General features: G+C 42.7%; 1 protein-coding gene across 1 annotated transcript in view; it reads right to left on the bottom strand.

Moving 5' to 3' along the window:
• Positions 1 to 4752: 4752 nt before the first annotated feature.
• BLMH (bleomycin hydrolase) overlaps positions 4753 to 24456 on the bottom strand; it is a 47510-nt gene continuing 27806 nt past the window's right edge. The window contains exons 10-12 of the mRNA XM_082707157.1: positions 24185 to 24302; positions 21492 to 21561; positions 4753 to 5680 (exon numbers count right to left, since the gene is read on the bottom strand). Of these exons, the coding sequence (XP_082563283.1) occupies positions 5529 to 5680; positions 21492 to 21561; positions 24185 to 24302 (340 nt within the window). The 3' untranslated portion in view covers positions 4753 to 5528. The remainder of the gene's footprint in view (positions 5681 to 21491; positions 21562 to 24184; positions 24303 to 24456) is intronic.

Below are 24456 nucleotides of genomic sequence, written 5' to 3'. Positions count from 1 at the left end.
GGGGAGGGGTGGGGAGGCTGCGCCTTGCAGGGAGCGGGTAGGGGGCGGGGCGGGGCCCCAGGAACGGGAGGAGGGGGGCTCCCTCGCTAGGAGGGACAGTGCTCTAGGAAGCGAGAGAGCCGGGCGGCGGGGGAACTGGCAGAAGGCCCAACAGAGCCAAGAATCCCAACTTTTTCTCTCTCACCTCGCGGGTGGGCGGGCCGCTCCCCAACCAACAGGTACATTTCCACCCCCACCAGCTGCTCCCCAAGTTTAGGGTTCTGCTCAAAATCACTCCTGCAGAGCGATCTTTCTGGACCACTGACACTTGCCCATCACCCTCACCCTGAATTCTGCTGTTTTCTTCTTAGGATTTAGCACCTGGCATTCCTGGGATTCATCGGCCCCACCGTGGGATGTGCACTGGGCCAGAAGAGACCTCGTCTCATTTCTGGCCATCCCCAAGGCCTCTAGCAGTCCCTGACCTAGTGACTCAATAGTTACTTGGAGACAGACAGACAGAATGAATGAATGAATGATTTCTCCTTTGGTTAACTAGCCATACTTCAAAGCTGTAGCGAACAGATTGTCCTGGTGGTGATGCCGGAGGGGATATGCCTGCCCCTGGTGTGGCTACAGTAAAGAACTTTCTACAGTATTTTAATTATCTCAAGAGGTTCAACAGGAGCGTATTGTTTTGCACCGTGTGAAAACATTGCTTTGATAATTTAAAAAAAAAAAAACTGAGTTTAAAAGTGATTTTTAGTAGAATTTTTTATTTTATTTATTTATTTATTTATTTATTTATTTATCTTTACCTTTGAAAAGAACAGATGGAGTCCTTGCTTTGGGATGCCCCTGAGGCAGAGATGAGAGGGCACAGACTAGCCCATCTCCCTCCTCCCAAAGGCGGCCAGGGACCGAGCAAAGTAGAAGGAAGAAAAGAATCACAAGCTTGCAGCCCCTATGTCCTTGGAGGAACCGAGTCAGCACATAGGGGGCCAGGTTGAGCAAGTGTGTCTGCTGGGGCCCTGGCGGCCTCTCCTGCCCTGGAAGGAATCAGTGTGAGGCTTTAGTGCCCTCTAGACGTCAGGGGGGCGATTGCAAGGTAGTGGTGAGCCGACTGGCATTTAAGGGCTGCAAAGCCAGGCTGGTGATTCCTGGGCAAGCTTGGGAAATTCATCTAGGGCCAAATCCCCAGGGATCTCCTTTCCTGAAGGTTTCCCCTTCATCTCTTCTTGGCTAGCTCATCACCCTCATCCCTCACCCTCACTGAGGTCTGCGGTCACCGTGGTTAGAAGTTAGTTTAAAACCAGGCAGCATTTCTTCCCTTCTCAGAGTTCAAGCCCCTTTGCCACCGTAGGGCACTTACTAGAGCTGTTGTTCCCAAATGACAGCAGCTGGTGTGAATCAAACATTCCGTCCCTCCCGTTCCTCCTTTCTTTTGTGATAAAATGGGAAAGGCGGAACTTGAAAAGGGAAACAAGGGGCACCTGGGTGGCTCAGTCTGTTAAGCGTGTGACTCTGATTATGGCTTCAGATCATGATCTCAGGGTCGTGGGATGGAGAGTGGATCCATGCTGGGCGTGAAGCCAGCTTAAGATTCTCTCTCTTCCTCTCCCTCTGCCTGCACCCCCTCCAACTCCTCCCCTACCCCTCCACACCCACTTACTCTCTTTCTCTTAGGGATGAAAAAAAAAAGGAAACAAAACTCAGGCTGGTTTATTCCTAGTTTTTTAATCAAACTGTAGCATGGACCCCAGGGAGGAAGGAAGAGTTGGCGTCAGGCAACAACGGTTTGAACAAGTTGTCCTAAATAGGGGAATGCTCATCTGGAATTACTTAAAGAAGTCCAGCTTAACCAGTGGTGTTGGCTGTGGTCAACAGCAGTGCCAGCTAAAGGACTTCGTTAGTGCGAGGGCCCCAGTGCTGCCCGCAGCCCATTAGAATCAAGCTGTTCTTTTTCTTTTTTCTTTTCCTTTCTAAGATTTTATTTGACAGAGATCACAAGTAGGCAAAGAAGCAGGCAGAGAGAGAGGAAGGGAAGCAGACTCGCCACTGAGCAGAAAGCCCAACATGGGGCTCTATCCCAGGACCCTGAGACCATGACCCGAGCCGAAGGCAGAGGCTTTAACCCACTGAGCCACCCAGGCACCCTCAAGCTGTTCTTTAAGGACAAGCTGGAGACGGCACATGGGTCCGTGACCACATCCTGAAGGCACATCTCATTATCAGGTCCTGGCTTCTTGGATGTGTGGGTTCAGCATGACTCTACATGTCCCCAGAGTCCTCTGGCTGCCAAGGACTTTCCACCCGTCAGAGCAGCAGTTAGAGGAGTGCCCAGACACGCCTTCCTATTTCTGCGCTCAGCAGTCCCCCAAATATCAGCAGGGTCCTCCAGTTCAGGTCTCTGGCTAAGCTTTGACCCATTTCCCCAGGAGCACTGCTGTTTGCTTCTCCCTACTTGATCCTAATTTTGACAAATATTTTTTATTAAATATTTGGTTATAAAGATAATTTTTTTACATATTGTGGATTTCGCTTATAATTTGTTTTGGGACTTCTGCATCTATGTTTATGGGTGTGATTTACATATAATTTTTCCTCTTACTATCATTGTCAGAGTTATGCTGGTCTCACAAGACAAGGCTTTCCACCATAATAGTTCTCTTTACATCTATCCTTTTGGGCTAATCGAGATTCCCCAGAGATTTCCAATCCCCTGGGCACTACATTTTTTTGTTTTGTTTTGTTTTTGTTTTTGAGTTTTATTTATTTATTTATGAGAGAGAGAGGGAGAGCAGGGAGCAGGGGAGGGGGGAGGAGCGGACGGAGAGGGACAAGCAGATTCTACACTGAGCACAGGGCCTGATGTGGGGCTCCATCTCAGGACCCCGAGATCATGACCTGAGTTGAAACCATCTCTTGATGGACAACACTTAACTGACTGAGCCCCCTGGGGCACTCCTGCCCGGCACTGGAGTTCTAGGAGCACAAGATGGCAGAGAACATTCGGAATGCAAAGACTCAACCCTCTTACGGTACTTTCATCCCCAACTGTGTTGCTGACCTCCAGACTATAAGCTGTTTTTCTCTAGAGAATAAATCTTGAATTGGCTGAAAGAGCAGGGGAGGGACAGTTACCCAGCTGCCCAAGGTAAGGAGGGGATCTAACAGACAGTCAACCCTCCAGTAACCCTCCTTTTGCTCCCCAGTTCCCGTAGTGGCTATCTGGAGATGCTGTATTTGGCGGGGGTGGTAGGTGGGGGGGTGGGGGGGTGGTCGTGGTGGTATTATGCAGTGTAGATTGGTTTGCAGAGCACTGGCTGTCTCCGCCACGAGCTGAGGATTCAATGGTTTCAGCTCTGCTAAATTTCTTAATGCCTCTGTCTGCTTTCCAACTTATTGTTTCTCTTCTGTTACTCTGGAGGTTGTGGAATTAGGTCTTCTAAATGAATCGTTTAACAAAGTTTATCTTCCAGTTTTCAAATATCTGCAGTATGTATAATAGTGCTCTCCTTTTAATTTCTTGTGTATGTGTTTTCATTAGTCTTGTCAAGATCTGTTAATTTACTTTTTTTTTTTTAAGAACCAACTTATGGCTTTGTTGAACTTTAGTTTCTGCACATACATTTTATTTCCTTCTACCTTTTTTAAAGTTTATTTTACAGTTCTAATTTCTTGACATGGATGCTAAGCTCAATTCTCAGGCTTTCTTCCATTCTAATAAAATTTTAAGGCTATAAAATTTACGTAGTTTTAGCTCTACCTGCCATTTTGAATATGCAGTATTTTTTTTTTTTAAAAAACCCTTCCTGAATGACAAAGGATATGTTTAGTCCAACCACCTCCCTAATTATCATCATCTCTTTTCAGGTATATTGGTCTCATCTTTCTTTGAACCCTGTTAGACTTCCCTACAGGCACTTTCTGTTTGGATGATGCATGTACTTATCACATTTCCTATCTTCCATACTGGATCACCTCCCTTCTGTTTGACTGCAAGTGTACTTTATTTCACCTCTGAAAGACAATTTCATTGAGTATAAAATTCTAGGCTCACAGTTAACTTCTCCTAGCACCCTGAAGATATGTTTCAATGTCCTCTTGCTTACAGAGTTGCCAATGAGAAGATAGTAGTCAACTAATGGTCTTTTCTTTGGAGGGAATGGTCTGTGTTCCTGGATGCCTTAAAGATCTGTTCTAGCATTTTGCCATGATGTGCCTAGAAATGGGTTTATTTAACTTGCTTGAAACAGAAAGGGTTTACAACAATAGCAACACTTCGATTAAAGCTTGATCCTTTATCTAATGTTATCTTGGAAAGTGCTATGACAGACAGCCCTGCTAGGACTGAGAAGATTCTAGGAAAGCCAGAAAGGTAGGGGGCTCAGGCACTGATGGAAATATTGATTAGGAGGCTATATTTAATTGCTTTCAGTGAAAGGGAGACCCAGTCTCAGTAAAACATACTCTCCAGCCACTTACAAGTCTGAACCCAGCAAAGCTTCCTTTCTTACTCTTCTAAGATCTGGATGAAAAAACGGTTAAGTGGCAGGGACACAAGCTCTCCTAGATGCGGTGCCTGGACATCCTCTGCGGAAGCCAGTGAGGGTCAGCACTGGCTGGGAAGGACCATTGAGACCACACAGAAAGTGAAGCAGGGAAGCCCTGAGGCATCTTACGGTTTCTCCATTTTGAGGAATAGGAGTCACCTGGTTGCTTTCTTTTGTTGCTAAATAAACTCCTAGCTAGATCAAATAAGCCATTTACTCTCATTTAGCAAAGTGTTTTATTCAAAAGCTTCTCAGCACCATCTAGTTGTCAGAAAGAATGGCATCGCCTTTTCCTGCCCACCCGACTCCAGAGTCCAGAGGCCGCAGTTAAACCGTTGGGCTAGAGCGCCCCCTAAGGGTTATAATTCAGATCATGATAAAGTTTTGGTTGTTCTCACACTCCTCTTTCTCTAAGCCTCCACTCAAGGAGACCTGTGCTTCCCCACAGTTCCGAACAGGAAGGAATCATGTCAGACTCGATCAACCTCCCATTCCTGGGCTATCAGAGGCACATAAAACTACCTTGACAAAAACGGGATTCAGTGACTGCCATCTAGGAAGGACAGTGATGCTGTCAGGCAGCATGCAGTTTGAAAGCTCAAATCTCAAGATAACCCTCCCCCAACTCTACCCTAGAAACAAGGAGCATCAGGTCCATTTTCTCTCCATCAATTGCTCATCCTCTCCTGTCTTCTGAAAAGACACTAAGCCAGACCTTTTGACAGAGTTAGGACAAACAATGACAGCTAATTAAAATGCTAAGAGATCCTGAGCTGTTGGGGATGAGGAGAGTACAGAGTGTGACCTGATCCTTCCTTTCAAGAATATTTTGTCTCATCATAAAGCACACTTCTCCGAAGAGGTTCCTGGAGGAGAAATCCAAGAGTCTGACTGTGTCCTGTGGGAACCCATGTAACTTTGGCTTCAGTCCTTGGATCTGTCCGTTGCAGCTACTTCAGGTCCCGGAGGAGGAGGAAAGAGCTAGAGGCAGCGTCAGTCGGCCAAAGCCCCCATGGGGTCCCAGGCCGGCAGGACGATGGGTTCCTGCTCTAGCACGGCTAGCACCTCTTCGGGAACGTGCTTCTTGTCCACCACTACTTCGTAGACATACTCAGAGAACCACTCATCTGTCATGCACAGGTAACCTGGAGGAAAGAACAGAAGGCTCATGAACCAGAGGGCAAGGGGCAAAGAGCAGAAGCCCCACTAGCACTCTAAAGAAGCTTTTTACAAAACTTATACCTGCACACGTTTTTCAGCTTTCCCGTCTAAAACCTCACTTACTCTAGGTCTTACTAACCATTCTGTGATGCAGACATGACAGGCATGGCTATAATTTCATCTATCAGAAAACTGGGGCTCAGAGTAATTAGGTGACAGGCCTGGTCGCACAGGGGAGGCTCCGACCTGGGCCTCGAACCTAAGACTGTTCGAAGATCCTGTGCTGTTTCATTGCCTGGGCTGTCTGGGCTGAAGAGGAGCATGTGACCTTAGAAGACAGGAGAAAAGGCTTCTTGTTCATAGAGCCAACACCAAGGGGACTGACCTCTAGGATCAGAAGGGCAAGCACCCTAGTTTCATCCTTACCCTGCCACCTTCTCAGCATCACATGCTCTTCTCCTACCTTCCTCTCCCCTGTAAATTCCTGCGAGCAGCTAAGCTGCTAGGGGGAACCTGATGGGGCCCGTGTCTTCATTCCTAGGTAGCTGCTTATTTGCTGGTGATCCTGTGTAAGTCAAATGATAACACGGTCTTTGCTTTCCTAGTGGAAAATCTGTGGTGAAGATCAGGCAGAAATGGGAGACTGAGACAGCTTCTTGATCTCTTTTCCTCAGAGAGGCCCTACAGTTTACAGACCTTTCCACTGGGTAGGACCGTATGAATGCCCTAGGCTGAGAGCTCAGCCCAGAGAAAACATGGTGTCAGCCATCATCCACCCATCTTAGAAGCCTGCCTTTTCCCATTAGGACGACGATTAACCTCTATTTCAGGCTCCACTAGGACAAAACAAATTCCCCTTCAGGAACATCCTTCCAACAAACCTAAAGAGGGGAAAAAATGCTTCACTTGAGCACTGATAATATAAAGAGTAAAATTAAAGTGAGCAACTAAAGTGCATATTTAAAATACGAATTGGTCAAGGAGAGAGCCCAGAGCACAGAAATGTGAACTTACACAGGGCTGCTGTGCACACCTACACACCCAAGGACTCAGAGGAATTAGCAGTCTTCATCACCGTCATCATCATCACTCCCATCTTAACCATATCCGGCACCTGGTCTATACTAGACACTTGAGCCTTTTTTCCCTCAAAGTGTTTGTGCAAATCGGTTTTTGTGCTGTATCATTTCTCACTACTTGAGACCAAGAAAAAGGAAGAAGTTGTAGGTGTTTCTCCCAGGGCAGTCCTCTAGGGGAGCAGTTCTCCAATGTCCAGGCCCCACTATATTCTTAAAATAAATGAGGATGCCAGAAAGTTGTTTATGTGGGAACACCTACTGGTGTTCACCATATTAGAAATGAAAACAAAGTTTAAAATACTAATTCATAAGAATTTTTTTAAAAAACATGAATAGAAATAATACATTTTAAGGAAAAAAACCATTAAATTCTCCAAAATAAAATAAACCTTAGTTAGAAAAATGGCATAGTTTTACACTTTAACGTCTGGCTTCACAGAAGACAAATGAATTCTTGTATCTGCTCTGTCTGCAATCTTTTGCAATCTGTTGTTCTGGCTGAAGGAGAGGAAGGAAAACCTGGCCTCATACAGATTTGTTGTTGAAGGGAAGACCTTGCAAACCCCCTAAGAGGGTCCCAGGGAGCCGCGGGGGTCCTGAGAGCACACTTTGACAACCGCTGCCCTAAAGGCCAGACTGATTTAAGTCATTAAAATGCAAAATGATGGCAAGTCTAATTGTGTAAGCTAAATGGTGTCACAGAGGACATTATTTAACATGAAAACACAACTGTTTCGGTGAGGTTTCCTGTGCCCAGTTCTCCTCTTCACCTGTGACAGAAGCCAAGGACAGCTCCCCCTGATGTGGCACAGGATGTCTATCATCACAAGGGAACGCGGTGCAGAAGTGCTCAAGGGCTCCCTCCAAGTAGGCTGAGGGAATGCATCTCTGTCCACTGACGCCCGCCTCCTGATCCAGCACTCCTCTTCTCAACCAGAGGTACAGGCAAGGGGACCACAGACCCAACGGACGCTGTAACCAGGGCTGCTTCCAGTTCCTGCCTGGATTCATTACCCCCAAGCCCCTGGCTTTGCTTGTGTCTGTCGAAAACCTGGCCCGCGCTATCACCTACACGAGTGCCACTAAATTCTCTCAACGGACAGAGAGTCCTATCAACAGACACCAACTATCCGCTCGGGCAGCGGAAGGGCCAACCAGTACCATCTCTTGCTGCATCCCAAGTCACTGCTTCCTGAGAAATTCATTATCTGCCTTCCCCAAGAGGGGCTTTCAGTGGGCAGGAAACCAGATTACTAAACACCACACAATTTGAGACATTAGTCATCCTTCCCCTTCCCAGGCTAAATAAATCCCTAGAATGGCTCTGGACAGTGAGGCAGGTGAAGGACAGAGGCAGATTTGTGTAATAAAGTTCTGTGTCCTTACGACAATACTATCATCACACAATCAAATGAGTCTTCAAAGAATGCACAGAGAAAATGGACAATAAGTACATGTACACTATCTTGTTCCAAAAGCAGATCAGATTAAGTCCTCACAAATTAAAACTCCTATCAAATGCGATCTGCCCTCTCAGTGTCCCTACCCAGAGGACCTGCCTTGATTCACCTCTCTCTTCAGGATATGAGTTCTCTGGAGGCCCACAAAAACCTCACAGTCTAGGTGGCGGCCAGGTAATTGCACCCTGAGCAGATAACGAACTCAGGGTTGCTGTAACTGTTGCATCTTTCGTGTCTCAGGAGCTGGAGATTAGGATCAGTATGTCTGAGACCCAAGTGAGTGCCATGTGCGGGGGCAGCAAAGTGCCCATTCAGGCAGGTTTATGTTTTATTTTTTCAGGTGGTTAAAAATGGCCATTGTGATCTGAAGAAAGTTGCAGCTTCCAGTCCTTAAGCACTCTGGCCACCAGAAACAGGGGTTCCCCAGAAGAAGAAAAATCTGCAACAAGGAGCCCAAGGTTATATTTAAGGAAACAGAAAGTCAGTTTTAGGAACTATGGAGAAATCACATTTTGCTTAAGCTGTAAATTGTTTACAGGCAATGAGAAAGAAACAAAATATGTGAACAGTCCTCAAAAAAACTGCCAGTGTTTCTGTATTGGTTAAGAGAAAGTGTAGTGTTGGTCGGTAAAGGGAAAAACGGTGTCTGTTGATACAACTCTAGATTGATGAGGTCAAATTCACTCAGAAACAGAATAGTATTGAACAGGTTAGTTTAAGGGGAAGATCTTTACCTGAAAATAACAGTTTTCTGAAATTCTACCAGAGATCTAACATTTCCCAACCTTTCAGACTTGATTAAGGTAGTAAATATATTATCATTTATGAGTTAGATGTTTTCTGTTTTTTGCTCTCTGCCTTCTATGAGGTATTTTACCTCACTAACAAATGATCTGTGGTTAATGCGGGGTGTCTTGGGGCAGCTATTTTTTGAAAAAGGTGCGACAAAATCAAGTTTCTGTTCTGCTCTGATGGGTGTGCCTGGCAGCATGGATCGAAGGAGGCTGGATTCTCGGGGCCTCATGACGTCACTGCCGATCTCTCACCTGATGGTGAGAACTCAAGGCTGAAGAAAGCTTCCAAGAAAAGAAAGCAAACACCTCACGGGCATTTGTCTCATATTTCCAACCTCCTAATAAACACTGAGAAACTACTTCACGGGACATTAGCCAGTCATTTAAAATGAAGTTGCAGGGGCACCTGGGTGGCTCAGTGGGTTAAGACTCTGACTTCGGCTCGGGTCATGATCTCAGGGTCCTGGGATCGAGCCCCGCATTGGGCTCTCTGCTCGGCAGGAAGCCTGCTTCCCTCTCTCTCTGCCTGCTTCTTTGCCTACTTGTGATCTCTGTCTGTCAAATAAATCAATAAAACCTTCAAAAAAAAAAAAATGAAGTTGCAAAGACCATGCAGCAACATGGAAAAAACATTTAAGCGATAAAAGTGAAGAGCATACAGACAATATATCTTATATAATTATAACAATGTTACGAATCCAGATGCGTAGGTGAAAAAAACCTTACAAGAAATAACAAAATGATATCTTTATTCAACAGGGTAGGTGATTTTCTCCTCAAAACTTCAGAATTATTATTTTTTTAAGATTTTATTTATTTATTTGACAGAGAGAGAGAGAGCATAAGCAGAGAGAGCAGCAGAGGCAGAGAGAGAAGCAGGCTCTCTGCTGAGCAGGGAGCCCAATGTGGGACTCGATCTCAGCACCCTGGGATCATGACCAGAGCCGAATACAAACACTCAACTGACTGAGCCACCCAGGTGCCCAAAACTTCAGAATTCTTATACTGGGTTTTGGCTCCTAATTCTAAAGACTACTCAAATAATAAACACTTATAACAGATTTTGGAAATATGGGAAGAGGAAGAAGATGAAAAGGTAGAAAATGAGAAGGAAGAGGAAGAGGTGAATGAGGAGCAGGAGAGAAATAAAAAAATTTTTTTAAAGATTTTATTTATTTATCAGATAGAGATCACAAGTAGGCAGAGAGGCAGGCAGAGAGAGGGCGGTGGGGGGGAAGCAGGCTCCCTGCTGAGCAGAGAGCCCAATGCGGGCCTCGATACCAGGACCCTGGGATCCTGACCTGAGCCAAAGGCAGAGGCTTTAACCCACTGAGCCACCCAGGCGCCCCAAGAAATATAAATTTAAGACATGCCTGCAATCCCACCATCTAGAGATACACTCTATTCAGATTTTACATCCGGCCTTTAATAAAGTTCCTACGTATAGACTCTACAAATTTAAAAAAAAAAGAGACATCACACATGCTCTTTTATTACTAAGTACCACACAGGCTGCAGATTTTCCACTTCATCTCTTTTCATATTAATTTAAACAATACAACGACTCTACATCATAATTTTTAAGTGCGGAATTTGGATAAGCAAGCCAAAATGAATTTAATCAGTCCCCTACTGACGAAGTCTGGCTTGTTTTTTCACTCTTAGAAACAACACTGCTATGAATATCTTTGCAACTAAATCTTTGTTCTATCCTTAATTATCTATTTAATTTTTTTTAAGATTTCATTTTTATTTATTTGACAGAGAAAGAGTGCATATGCACAAGTGGGGGAGCAGCAGGCAGAGGGAGAGGAAAAAGCAGACTCCCTGCTGAGCAGGGAGCCCACCAACTCAGGGCTCGATCCCAAGACCCTGGAATCATGACCTGAGCCATAGGCAAATGTTTAACTAACTGAACCACCCAGGTACTCCAATACCTTACATTTCTAGAGAATATATAGCAAATGTGGAAAATGACACAATCGTTATGAAATGAAATTTGGCAGTGTCTATAAAAATTTCAAATGTGTTTACCCCTTTCCCTAATGGCACTTCTGAGATTTTGTCCCACAGACTTAACAATACTTGCAGGAACATAGTAAGTATTTATGCACAATAACTAATACAAATTTGGCACTTACCATGTTAGGCATGGCTCAAAACATCACGCATATATTAACTAACTGCAACCTTGTTTGTAATAGCAGAAGACGGGAAATACCCCAAGTTCCATTAGTAAGGAAACTGGCTGAATAAACTATGGTACATCCAGACAATGGAAAATAATGATGCTGTCCCGATATGGAAACATACTGATTTGAAATGCCTCCAAGACACACTGTTCAGTGAAGTGAGAGCAAGAGGCAGAGCAGGCTAACATGGTGTGTTACCTTTGATGCACTAAACCACACTGATAACCGGAAAGAGAAACTAACAGGAATGGCAACCGGAAAGAGGAGAGTGGAGAGAGACTGACAGGGAAACAAGATGCTTTTTAGATGCTTTTTTGTAATTTGATTTTGGAACACTGTGATTTTACGATTTATTAAAAGAATTATACTCTAGAAACAAAGCAAAACAAAAGCACACACATAAATCTATAGGGTGCTTCATTTCACAATGCAATCCCATATCCACTGTCCTCATTTTGATTTTAATCCTGCAACACTGCAAGGCAGGAAGGGTTGGTGTGAATTGTCTAAAGTCATATAGCTTGTATTCAAACCCAGGTCTTCAAATTCAGCCTTTTCCACGGGGCTCAGCCCCCTCCTCTACAGCGCTCGGAGACTTGGCACTTATGGCCAAGGCAGCAGGTCACAGCACGTCATCTAGTTCGGACACCTGTTTGGCGCCAACTCCACCTGCTCACACATCCCATGTCATGTGTCCGGGTGCTGCTTATAAGATATTTTGTATTTAGATCAAAGAGATGTCATGTGTGCCAGGTGCACATACTTAGAAGACAGAGAACAGGATGGGCTGGGAGTTAAAAAAAAAAAAAAAAGAAAGGGAACCAAATGCACCATTTATGAGACAGACATCGGACAGTGATCTAAGAAGAGGCTTTCTTTTTCCTCCAGAGTAAACACAAAAGTCTGGCTGTATGGTGGGGCACATTCATGCTCCCGAACACTTTGCTAGTAAGAGAAGAGATCCTCTTACAGCTTAATACCACCAGAGGCTTTTTTTCAGAAACAAAAGCTAGAGAACTTAGAGGGAAAAGTATAGTAGGGAAACAAAGTTGTTTTGGTTATGGGTTGGTTGTATTTTTTTAAACCATCAAGTCACAACCACGTTCAATGAGCAGAAGCATACACTTCTGAGGAAGCATCCTCTGCTGGAGTCCAGAAGAAGCCTGATTGTCTCTGGGCTGAGGAGAGAAGGCAATGAACCAACCAGTCAGATTTCTCCTTTCCCTGGACCAGTAAGCACGATCCAGAGGAGCCTGAGAACACACACAATCCTGCCAGATCTCTAACAACGGACAGGGGAGGAAAGACTTCAGATGTCACCCAAGGGTCTATTTTCCCACTGAAACTCAGTGACTTCTCTCTGACCCCAGAATGGCCACTACTCCTCTTTCAGGCAAAACTTGCTCTTCGATCTCCTCAAAAGCTCACACTATGTCCTGGCCTCCTTCCTCAGACCCACCTGAAGCATGCCCCACATGCCGGGCACTACACTCTTTTCAGCTACTCTTGCTCTGGCTGGCCTCCCACTTCCTTACCAAAACAGTCACGACCTTTCTTAAAAACTCCATTCCCTCTTGAAGACTCACGAAGGAGCCTTCACAGTTCCAATCACTCATCTACCTTGCAATTTATCCCCTACATTATTTTGCACTTATTCTGTTGTTTATGTTTTACTTATTTGTCCTTATAATTAATTACAAACACTATATATGGAGCAAGATTTACAATCTCAAGTGTCCCAGCTTCAATCTTCCTGTCTCCTCACCGCACCTAGCACTGGAAGGGATTGGTACTGGTGCTGATATGGTAGAACAGGACAGCTGGGCTTTCATTCCTTTTCTAAAACCTGCCCCAAAGCCTTTTCCCTTGACTCATTTTCTGACTGCTCCACTCACACTATGCACCACCAAGTTCTCCCTGACTTCTCTCTAACCCCTCCCCAACAAAAGCTTCGGTGCCTTCCGATTGTCTCCCCACTGTGGGGGTCCTCTCCAGTTCTTCCTCTTTCTCTGTCATCTGCCTTCTTGGAGAAATCATCTCTTCTTTTCCCTTTCTGGGTCTACTTACCCTATATCTTACAGTCCGAGGAGCACACCACGAATGCCACTTCTGTCCCATCACAGCCCTCTTCAAGTCCCCTTCCCGTGCCCCTGGTGAATACGTATGAATTCCTTGGAGGGTCCGACACTCATTCCACCATGATCTGTGCACGGTTCCCTGCATCCCATCAATAAATGTGAGGTGATGCTATTGCTAATGGTTTTTCCTCAGCACTAGATTTAGTCACTTCCACTGCGCTCTCTCATGAAACTAAGGCTGCATGACGAGCCATCCATCCGGTAAACGGGTCATGTAGCGCAATGGTCACACTACGGTCCTGAATTACTTTAAGATCTGAAACTGGAGCTGTGGGCAAGTTAAACAGCCCCACTCTAGAAGACAACGTTTGAGGGGGACTACTTGTTCTGCCTTCGTTTGTCCACAGGTAACATTAACAACGGTCACGACGACAGCTGATGTTTTTGAGCACTCCTTACATGCCTGGCACAGTTCTCACAACAACCATACGAGGGAGGTACAATTGTGACCTATTTTATAGATCGGAAACGTACGGCTTTTGCAGGTTAAATACCATGACCAAGGTCGTAGAGCCAACAGATGGGACTGCCAGGGCCCAGGCGGTGAGGCTCCAGAGCCTGTGCTTCCCCTTTATCCCTCTCAAACCAATGCAGGAACATGTTGGAGACAATCAGGTGAAAACAGCGGGTCCTCTCCACAGGTGAAAGCAAACACACGCACAAAACTCTATGGGAACGTGAGGAATTTGTCCCCGAGACTGAGGTCTGGTTACGGTCAAAAGGAGCTACTGTGCCATAGTTTGTCCCCCCTCACACACGGTAGCCCTTTCCCAGCCACACGCTTTGATAAGGGAGCAGCAGTCAACCTGAGAGTGTATGCTTGCTCTGTCCCGCTCTCACGCACTGCTGTTTAGCCCCAGTCATGCAGGCTCTTTGGTTAATAAAGATGGACGACAGGAAGTCCCTCGGAAGGACCTCGGATACTTGGGATTTGATAACAGCAGCACTTTTCCCAAGCTGGTAGAGACATGAAAACTCCGAGGTGATATCACATATTTGTATCTTGCCCCTTTCTAGAAAGTCGGAGACCTCTGCTTTTAGCTCATACAATTTTCTCTTATTTCAGTACATTCAGCTCAATATTGCCTGTAATTTACATTAATTGTGCTTGATATACAAAATGGAATCTCAAACAGTTCTGCAAATGCTGTGTTATCTTTTAGAGGTAACATATATTTTTAGGGACACTGTCTCTGTCAGAGAGCCTGGATGGCTCAGTTGGTTAAGTGTCCCACTCTTGGTCTTGGCTCAGGCCATGGCTCATGTGTCCTGGGATCGAGCCCTGCAATGGGCTTGGGGAGTGTGCCTGAAGTTTCAGTTTTTTCACATTCAACATGGGTATAATCACCCATGCTCATATCCTGAGTTACTCTACTCGATGCCCTGAGGAAAAATAAATGCAAATGTATCAGCAAATTTTGAATTCTTATGAAGATGCTATGAATTATATATACTGAGCACCCCTGACAGAAATATGGAATACTCATTGAACTCTTCAGAGTTCTGTAGCAGCATATAGTCTGAAAAATGCTTTCACGCATTATTTCATTTGACAGCTATATACAAACTATAGGACCTCATAAGGAAACAGAAATTATCCATGTTGCAAAGAAATAGAAATTATACAGAGTTAAACTGTGGTCCAGGATCTATAATCAAGAAAGTAGTAACTGTCTCTCCTGGTTCCACAATACAACATTAGATGAAGGATATGATGACTTTTTTGCCTAGATATCTGAAATCATATGCAATAGTTTGGCTGGTAAGGCTAATTTTCAGGAAGCAGTAGAACTCCAGATATAATCTGAATCAGCCACATAAATTTCTTTCCAGATTAATTTCCAATATGCCAAAGTCTCTTTGATGGAAATCAAGATACTCTTTTTTCTTTCTTTCTTTCTTTTTTTTTAAAGATTTTATTTATTTATTTGACAGAGAGAGATCACAAGTAGGCAGAAAGGCAGGTAGAGAGAGACAGGAGGAAGCAGGCTCCCCGCTGAGCAGAGAGCCCGATGCAGGGCTCGATCCCAGGACCCTGGGACCATGACCTGAGCCAAAGGCAAAGGCTTTTAACCCACTGAGGCACCCAGGTGCCCCTCAAGATACTTTCTTTTAAGGAGGAAGTCTGGAAATTTCACTAAAATTAAATCAGGAACAGAGAGGCCATTTGTGAGAAAAGATGAAGAATGTGGGTTAAGAACAATTTTAAATGTTCATGTATCTGAAAGGTACAAAAGCAGTATTAAAAATGAAAAACTAATCTTTGTTCAAAATAAAAACTAGGAGACAAAATTTTTCAAAGAAATGTTTTCTGGGGCGCCTGGCTGGCTCAATTGGTACAGCAAACAACTCTTGATCTTGGGGTGTAAGTTCAAGCCTCATGTTGGGTGTAGAGATCATTAAAAAAAAACCTTAAATTTTTTTTTTCTTTCAGTGACCACTGCAGAATTAGAAAATACTATTCTCCCTACCCTTACTTTAAGGTTGTATTATTTAGTATATTAAGAAACTGGACTTAATGAACATGAAAAACTTTGTTACGATAATTCCATGTTCACAGTTCTGCTGTATCAGACTTTAAAATAAGAATACATCTCAGATTAAGTGAACCAATCATGAAGAAGTCAAGTTCCATAATAAGACTGGTTCATTAGGAAGAATATCCAAGAATTCAATTTACTGACTCTCAGAAACACTTTTTTATATCCATGCCAGAATTTGATAGCTACTGAAGTTGGGTGATGGGTACAAGGGAGTTCCTTACTACTATTCTGTTTACTTTATACATGCTTGAAATTATCCATAATAAAAAATTAAGGGGGAAAAAAAGGCCAACATATTATAAAGCAGCACAGACACAAGAACTCTGGGAAATAATAGGTGCTTAGAGTTTTTTAGTTGCCCCACTCACAACGTGCTATATTTGAACATAAACCTTCACTAGATACCCCATCCCTCCTTCCTCCTCCAGATTCCCAGCCATAAATGGTGCTCCACGAGCCCCTTCTGCTGGCATGGGACATTTATGATGTCTCCAGATTCTTTATAGTTTTATATGTTCCCTCCACCACTAGTTTCTGATCACCAAAGACCATGAATCGATCCATTATTTCCATGAGTGGAGTGGATGCTACTAGAACAGAGAAGCTGAGAGAAAGCAGAGTTTCATGGCTAAGAAAACAGGCTCTCATGTTAAACTGTCTGAATTATAATTCTGGCTCAATCACCTATTAGCTAAATGACTTGCAGGTTATCTTGGTTTAAAGAATATACCCTTTTCAGGTGAATTTCTGACTAAGAGTGAAGCACTAAAGGTTATTTCCTCTACTTTAAATTCTTAGATGTTTTTATAAATGATTTTACTCTAATAAGCTTACCAACTTTTTAAAATGAAAGACAATGTAACAAGTCCCAAAGTCTGTTCCCCCATCCGATGTGAAATCCACTTTTTTAAAAAAGATTTTTATTTTTATTTTTTTTAAGTAATCTGTACATCTCCTGTGGGGGCTTGAATTCACAACCCTGAGATCAAGAGTCAGAGCTCTACTGACTCAGCCAACCAGGCATCCCTCCATTTCTGATATGATCCATACATGTACAAAATGCTTTAAGAAGCAAGTGAAAAAAGAAAGCCATGATGCTAATACAGCATGTTAGATATGTATCCAATTTTCAGTCCAGCTGACTAAGAACACTGGAGTTCAATAAGAGGAAGTAACCCAATGGGTCCAAGTAAGATAAGAATTGATTTCTCCTTTTATGTCTCTCGGGGTCAGAAGGTACTTTTGTCCATTTTGGTAAACAGGTTATTCGATTTACTTAGTCATCTCTGTGTAAGAAAGGCCATGACCATGACCAATGGGGAAGACCAAAGCCAGGACTGGGCAGAGGGCAAGGGCAGCATGCCTAAGTATCTCTGCTGTGTTTGTATCTAGCTTGTATCATCAAAACTGCTTTTTCAGAAACCACCCATCTTAACAGGCAGAAATCTCAAAGAGAATAGTAACAGACTGTTAATGTTATCTACAGAAACAAAATCTCAGCAGTGCTATTTAAGATTGTTTCCTCTCCCGAGAGCAAGTTCTGCCTCACACATGCTGGCCAGTGCCCACCAGGCTGACAGACAAGAGGGACTCGCTGGTTTGAATATATAGCATCAGCATAATTACATACTACACATACTCTCCTAAGGTCAGGCCAGGTGTGCTAATTAAGTTAGATCATATTTTCTTTTCCTACTTCCTGTTAAGTAAAAAGGAACATTGCTAAGGGGTGCCTTGCGTGGCTCAGTCAGTTAAGTAAGCATCCAACACTTGATTTTGGCTCAGGTCATGATCTCAGGGTCGTCAGATCCATCCCCAAGCCCCATGTCAGGCTCCGTGCTAAAGGCGGAACATGCTTAAGATTCTCTCTTCTGGGGCACTTGGTGGCTCAGTGGCCTCTGCTTTCAGCTCAGGTCATGATTCCAGGGTCCTGGGATCGAGCCCCGCATCAGGCTCTCTGCTTGGCAGGGAGCCTGCTTCCCTTCCTCTCTCTCTGCCTGCCTCTCTGCCTGCTTGTGATCTTTGTCTGTCAAATAAATAAATAAAATCTTAAAAAAAAAAAAAAAAAGATTCTCCCTCCCTCTCCATTTGCCCCTCCCCATATATTACTAAGAAATACACGAAAATAATTTATTTTGGCTTTGAATGAACTATTCCCTACCCCCACTCAGCTCCTATCTTTTAGTTCTCTACTGAAATGCTTTGCTAAGTTATTCAAGAACAACAAAAAAGTTCGTTTAACCTTAACTAGATAGCTAAAGATTTCACCAAGAAGGATTATAGGGAGATCACAGGAATCAAGACCTCAGCTCTCAGCATAACAGAATTAGTAAATCAGCAAAATCACTAAGTAGTAGTGAAGAGGTAAAGCTGAATGGGAAAAAAATAACAGAGTGGCCCAGAATCCTCTTTAAGAGTAGGTATTTAGGGGTGCGCCTTGGTGGCGCAGTTGGTTAAGCTTCCGACTCTTGGTTTCAGCTGGGATAGTGACCTTGGGGATTGAGCCCCATGTCAGTCAGCTCTGTGCTTGGTGCGGAGTTTGCTCAGGATTTTCTCTCCCTCTCCCTCTCGCCTCCCTCCCTCATTCTCTCGCTCTCTCAAATAAATAAATCTAAAAAAAAAAAAAAAAAAAAAAAGAATAAATATTTAGGTTCAAAGTAATAAAGACAATAACTCACATTACTCAAAACAGAGCATTTACCAGACTTAATTGTGTTTATTCTCTCTTAAATGGATATCACCAAGTAGTGTAAACCCTGAGAATTGTTTTTCTTTCTTTTTTTAATGCAAGTGCCTGACTTAAGCTTTGATTGCTAAGGCCTCACTACAAAAGATGCCTATCTCAAATAAACACACTGCCCGGCACTAGACTAGATAAAGAGCCAGGCCACCTCCCCCACTGAGGCTCCTTTGTTTTAAGAGATCTTAGTTGATTCAATAACTGACCATTCAGGCCACTTACAGCTTCTCTTCCCAAGCTTTAAGCTTCTGCTCTTATTTTTTAAATTCACCAATAAACAGTGAGACTGCGAGACCTTAGTCTTCCACCCTCAACCCCCTTTAAAGGAGAACCTGCCGCACATGCACGCTGTCTACCTGCAACCTTGAGGTGTGGCCCCCGGTGAGCTGTGTAATTTCGAGGTTCTGTAAGCAATAAATCTTTATTTTTTTCAAAATTTCCGGAATAAAAAATAGAAAAAAAAATTCCAGAATAAAAACCACAAGGCCTGGTCAAGCCACAACACTGCTTGTGGACAAGCCAACAAAAACAACAAAAAACACACTACTCATCAACAAATCAAGTGACAGTTACAGATGGAAAAATAACACAGAAGCAAGCCAACAGATCCAGGCTCATCTAAACCGTAACTGTAGTCCTCTTCCTCAACACTAACCTTTCCCATAACAAACCCAGTTACAGGGACCAAATTAGACCAAAAATGAAACAGATGCTATAGAGGTTCATCTGAAGCAATCTCTTATGTTTTAAAATGTTACAAATATCAAATCCTTCCAATTCAAGACAAGTTATTCCTTTGCATTCATTTCTTAACTACTACCAATTTGCAGCATTAACTAAATCATGAGTTATCTTCATCTTTCTGCAAGGTTTGTTAAGATCTCTAATTCACCTAATCCCAGTGTGTATTTGTCTTAAAATAAAATTCATCATATAAGGACTCACCAGTTTAAAAATATACTGCCCTATAATTCATAATAGTTAATTTAACAAGCAGCCCATAACCACAGAACAATCACTGAACTCACGGAAGGGGCCCACCCAACTGAGGATGAACAGAAATGCACTAACAGCGCTTGTATTTGTTTACACAGAGACACTGAGCTGCCAAGTCTCATGGCAGATCCCAGGCATGGTGAGTGAAAATCCACCAAGGATCACATCATGGCAAGATGGAAAAGATTTAGAACAACGAATTAAATGGCTTCCAGGTTTCAGGCTGTGCTGTTGAATCACAGCATACTCAAGTCAAGTTCAAAACTCGGGTTAATAGACTCTTCGAAGACAGCAGTCTTCAAATATAAATGACATCATTTATATTTGCTCACCTCCAAACGTGAGCACCTGCTCCCTACCTCTTACCCTTGGAAATCCTAGTCTCTGACAAACACGGTTGGGAAATCACTATCTAAAGACGGAACAGGCAAAGAGTTGCTAAGATCTCTATTTTCTTTTTCTTATTTAGTAAGGAAATTTCTGGCTGATTCTTGGTTGGGGGGATGTGTGCTGAAGTTGGATTCCAAATGTTTGGGTATCTCTCACTGGATTCCCTACCTGCACCTCGTCAGTCTTCTAGCTAGTCTAGCAAGCTGTGGTTACTACATTTTTCCTAGCCAGAATCCACTGGCTAAATGTTCAGAATGCGGACTCTGGTAAAGAACTGCTACAAAATACCACCCACACACATGCACATACATGCTCTCTCGCCTAATACTTTGTGGTAGTTGCCACTTTGGGTTTGAAACACTAAAAATTAAGAAATAAAAAAGCCTTAGGAGCACCTGGATGGCTCAATCAGTTAAACATCTGCCTTCAGCTCATTCATCCCAGAATCCTGGTATCCAGGCCTATATCAGGTTCCCCATTCAGCCGGGAGCCTGCTTCTCCCTCTGCCCCTCCCCCTGCTCCTTCACTCTCTCTCTCAAATAAATAAAATCTTAAATCACACCTTAAAAGGATTTTATCTACTATGAAAAGCTGTCTTTAAAAAGTATGGTCTCAAATTTTGCAAGAATATAGGCGCATGGGTGGTTCAGGTGGTTAAACATCTGTCTTCAGGTCAGGTCACAATCCCAGGGTGCTGAGATGAAGTTCCATGTTGGGTTCCCTACTCAGTGGGGAGCCTGGTTCACCCTCTGTCCCCCACCGCGGTCCTGTGCATGCACGCATGTGCTCTCTCTCACCATCTCAAATAAAATCTTTAAAAAAAATTTGCAAGAACATACCCTAAACTGTTAATCGGTAGTGATCTCTGGGTGACAAGATTACTTTATATTTTTATTTTCTTCATTTTGTATATATATCTCATAGAACGCTATAACTCATAGAATACCTGTCAGCTTTTAGCTCAATTACTATAATTTCCTTATGTCTTCTGCCTGGGCATTCCTCTGCACTTTGGACTTCACAACTTCTAAGGATACTCCATTAATGGCTAAAGCTTCTTGCCAATCCCATTCTCCCACTGAGAAGATTCTGACTTTCTAGAGTTGGTGAGGTAGATGAAAACGCACCAAATGCTATAGAGCAAGTGTCCCGGCAAAGGGAACTCAACCTGCTCATTGGTCAAGTGGTCCTGGTGCAGAGAGGTCTACAGGGTCAGCAATGTGTGGAATGAAGGCCCGCACACACTGGTCTCAGAATCATCTGTGGGTTCAGGCAAAACACGCTGGTCACAGGGATCACGGAGTAAAACTAGATCCTCAGATTTTCTGTAGGGAAGTCTAGCTAATGAACTAATTACTGAAAAATGCTCCATACTAGGGCAGCTTTTTACCTGTATCTCTTAGGAGGCAGAGAGTAGCACAGACGCCAGTCACCCTGAGTTAGCATTACCAGACTAAGCTCACCTTTGTGGCCATGATCTTCACCCCATGAATTCTCCACTCTCCATTTCACAAATGTGCCATCCTGATCATCCTGCAAAAGAATAGATAACAGTGTATAGTCTGAAACAGATCCCTCCCGCCAACATGTCATGGAATTTTAGCTCTTCTGCAGCTACTCAGAAAAAACAGCCTTCTCTAAAGAGCCATGATGTACATGATCAGGAACATACATATACTCTACTATAACAAAAGGGATACTCTAGTAGAAGTGAAGTTTAACTTTCTTGGGAATAAAAGTACAATATACCTAACAAAATGACAAATACTGTTCTCTCCTTTACATTATATTCTAAACCAAAAATAAGCATACTAAATTGCTACTTGGCTGACAATATGAAATATTAAGTTACTAAGAGTGGTGAATACCATCTGAAGCCAGGGACCCTTGCTTTTATCAGTCAGCATTCTCTGTAAAGGCTTCCCACTGTATTCACTTTACAAATGACTCGAAGACCCGGTCAGAGTTTTAAAAAGAAAACAAACACATTCTCATCATACTGCCTAATTTTCTATTTAGTGGAACCAAGTAATGATATGCTTCAATGTGCGCTTTTACTGATTCGGTAACACAAATACTAAATTTAATAAAAAGAGACGGAATGGCAAAGCCAAAGTAAAAAGAGTATTTTCCTATAACAAAATCCAGACAGCTCTTGTTCTCCCTCCTTTATCTTCATTAATAAAATATACTCAATTATAATCTCTCTAAAGGGACAATGACACTTAATGATAACCTTCATTTATAACCTTTACTATGGGAACAGAGCAGAACAAGAGGAAGGCTCCATCTGGGAAGACTTTTTTCTTTTACGTTTACCCAGGGCATTCACTGATGTCAAAACAACTCAAATCTTTGAGAAGACTGCTGGCTCCTAATGATTTCATCTGTCAACTCCCACTTGCATATAAGTGCATGAGTCTCACCTACATGGGATCTGACTCTTCCCTTGGCAGTTTTCTTAGATCTCAATAATTTTCTGTTTCAGAAAAAGCCAACAATCAAGTCAACTGTACTACCTCTTAATCTTGGCCCCAGGTACCTTCAAAACCCCATAACTAAACTATACATTTTGGAGCTAGCCTATCAGATGTCTGTTTTGGGTTTCTGCTCCCCCCATCATAGTATATTTTTACTTTCCTTGTAAATATCACCGTTAGAATCTATGCAGCCCAAGATCATTTTCTATAATGAGTCTGCAAATGTTTCCTCTCCTTGGCCAATGAATTCCTGCATGACCTAGACAGCTCTTCTCTGTGTCATCTACAAATAAGAAATAATACCTGGACCTTAATCATAGGGATTCCAAGAAATCAGCAACTAAGAAAGGATATCCCAGAATAGAGCTACTAGCATTTATCTTTGCATAATCATTCAAATGCAGTGCAAATTAGTAGGGTGGTCCAAAACCCAAACTGAGGGAAGAGAGAGATTTCAATACAGAATTCCAGTTATGATCATATAAATTCTGCTTTATACTAGTAGCATATAACGTAGCTCCATTTCCCTGAGGAAAAAAAGGCATGTTAATAAGCCATACCAAAGAACAGAAGTTCCAGAGAAAATGACACAGTGTATATGATTTTTGTTTCTGAAAATTAGGAATATAACAGAGATGGAAAAGGATTAAAACAAAACTGAACCTCTCCTGGAAATTACAGGTTTTCATTTATTTATTTATTTTTTAATAATTTACTAAATAACTTAAAAGTTTAACTTTAATTTAAGGAGTTTTTGTTACAAATCCAATACAGCAGGTCCAAACATACAATATAAATAAATATAAAAATATAAAATTTAAACCACTTAGTATTTTACTCTAAGTATTTTAGTATTTTGTTTACTTTCGTATTGGGTTTTTTTTTTAATAGTATTTTATGAAAAGTTCCTTCTAACACTTAGCTTCTAATGGCAAGATTGTTATTCTATAACTTTCTTTCTAGCAATTAGGCTAGAAAAAGAACATTTTTTTGTGTGGTGGTAAAGAACTAAAGTAGTTCTAAGTCTTTTCTTCTTATGATCCCTGAGCACAGGAGTGAAATATATACTCTACAGCCTAGAAACAGGGAAGCCTATTTGTGAAAGGTAAAATTTTAGTTATTGTTTCCAACACCAGGTTCTAGAAATAGTGATGCTACTACTCAGAGTATTTCATAGGAAATTCTAAACACCTGACATCCAATTTCCTGAATAGGTCTGTATAAATCCAGCCACAGGCAAGGAGTCCACTGATTATTGTTACTGACATTTTACTGCAGAAGAATCTGAATGACAAATGAAAAAAAGGTAAACCTGAAAACATAAGATATCAAGATATGAACGCTTTCAGGGCATATTCTAATTCCTTACACATAGAAGTTATCTTCTCCCCCACATTCTCTCGCTGACCTCTCTTCACATCAAGAACTTCCAAAGTCACAGAAAAGCTGTTACTTCCTTACTCCCTTTTGACCCAAATTCTGTTCCTCACCCAAAGTTCCCATTTTTATTATCTCCGAGCATGCAGCCAAACCCCAAGTGATATGAGTGCCAATGTCTTGCTTGGAAGCTAACTTTTAACAGAAATCACACAAATGAAGCTCTTTTAGATAACAGTCTACAGGAGAACGTAGGTCTACCTGTGCAAACAGTGCAGTAAGCAGGCTGAGGGTCATACCTTCTCTGAGACAGCAGTGAAGGTCATGGCATGGGTCATAAGTGACTCACCAAAAGTCAACCTCTCAGCTTTATTCATGTTCTTCAAGGAGACACCGAACACTAACTCATGATCATAGCTGTAAAAAGAATGGTAGTACAGAATAAAGACAGTACAATCAAGGGGGGAAACTGGCTTCTGGTTGTAAAAGGGACATAAAAGAAACGTAAGGAGATCCATAGTTCCAAATAAATATGGGCTGTAGCTCTTCCGAGAATATGGCACACATGCAG

The sequence above is a fragment of the Mustela nivalis genome, assembly GCF_964662115.1.
Source record: "Mustela nivalis genome assembly, chromosome: 17".
Taxonomy (NCBI): Eukaryota; Metazoa; Chordata; class Mammalia; order Carnivora; family Mustelidae; genus Mustela; species Mustela nivalis.
Note: the sequence above shows the minus strand (reverse complement) of the source record. Positions and strands in the feature narration are given on the sequence as shown.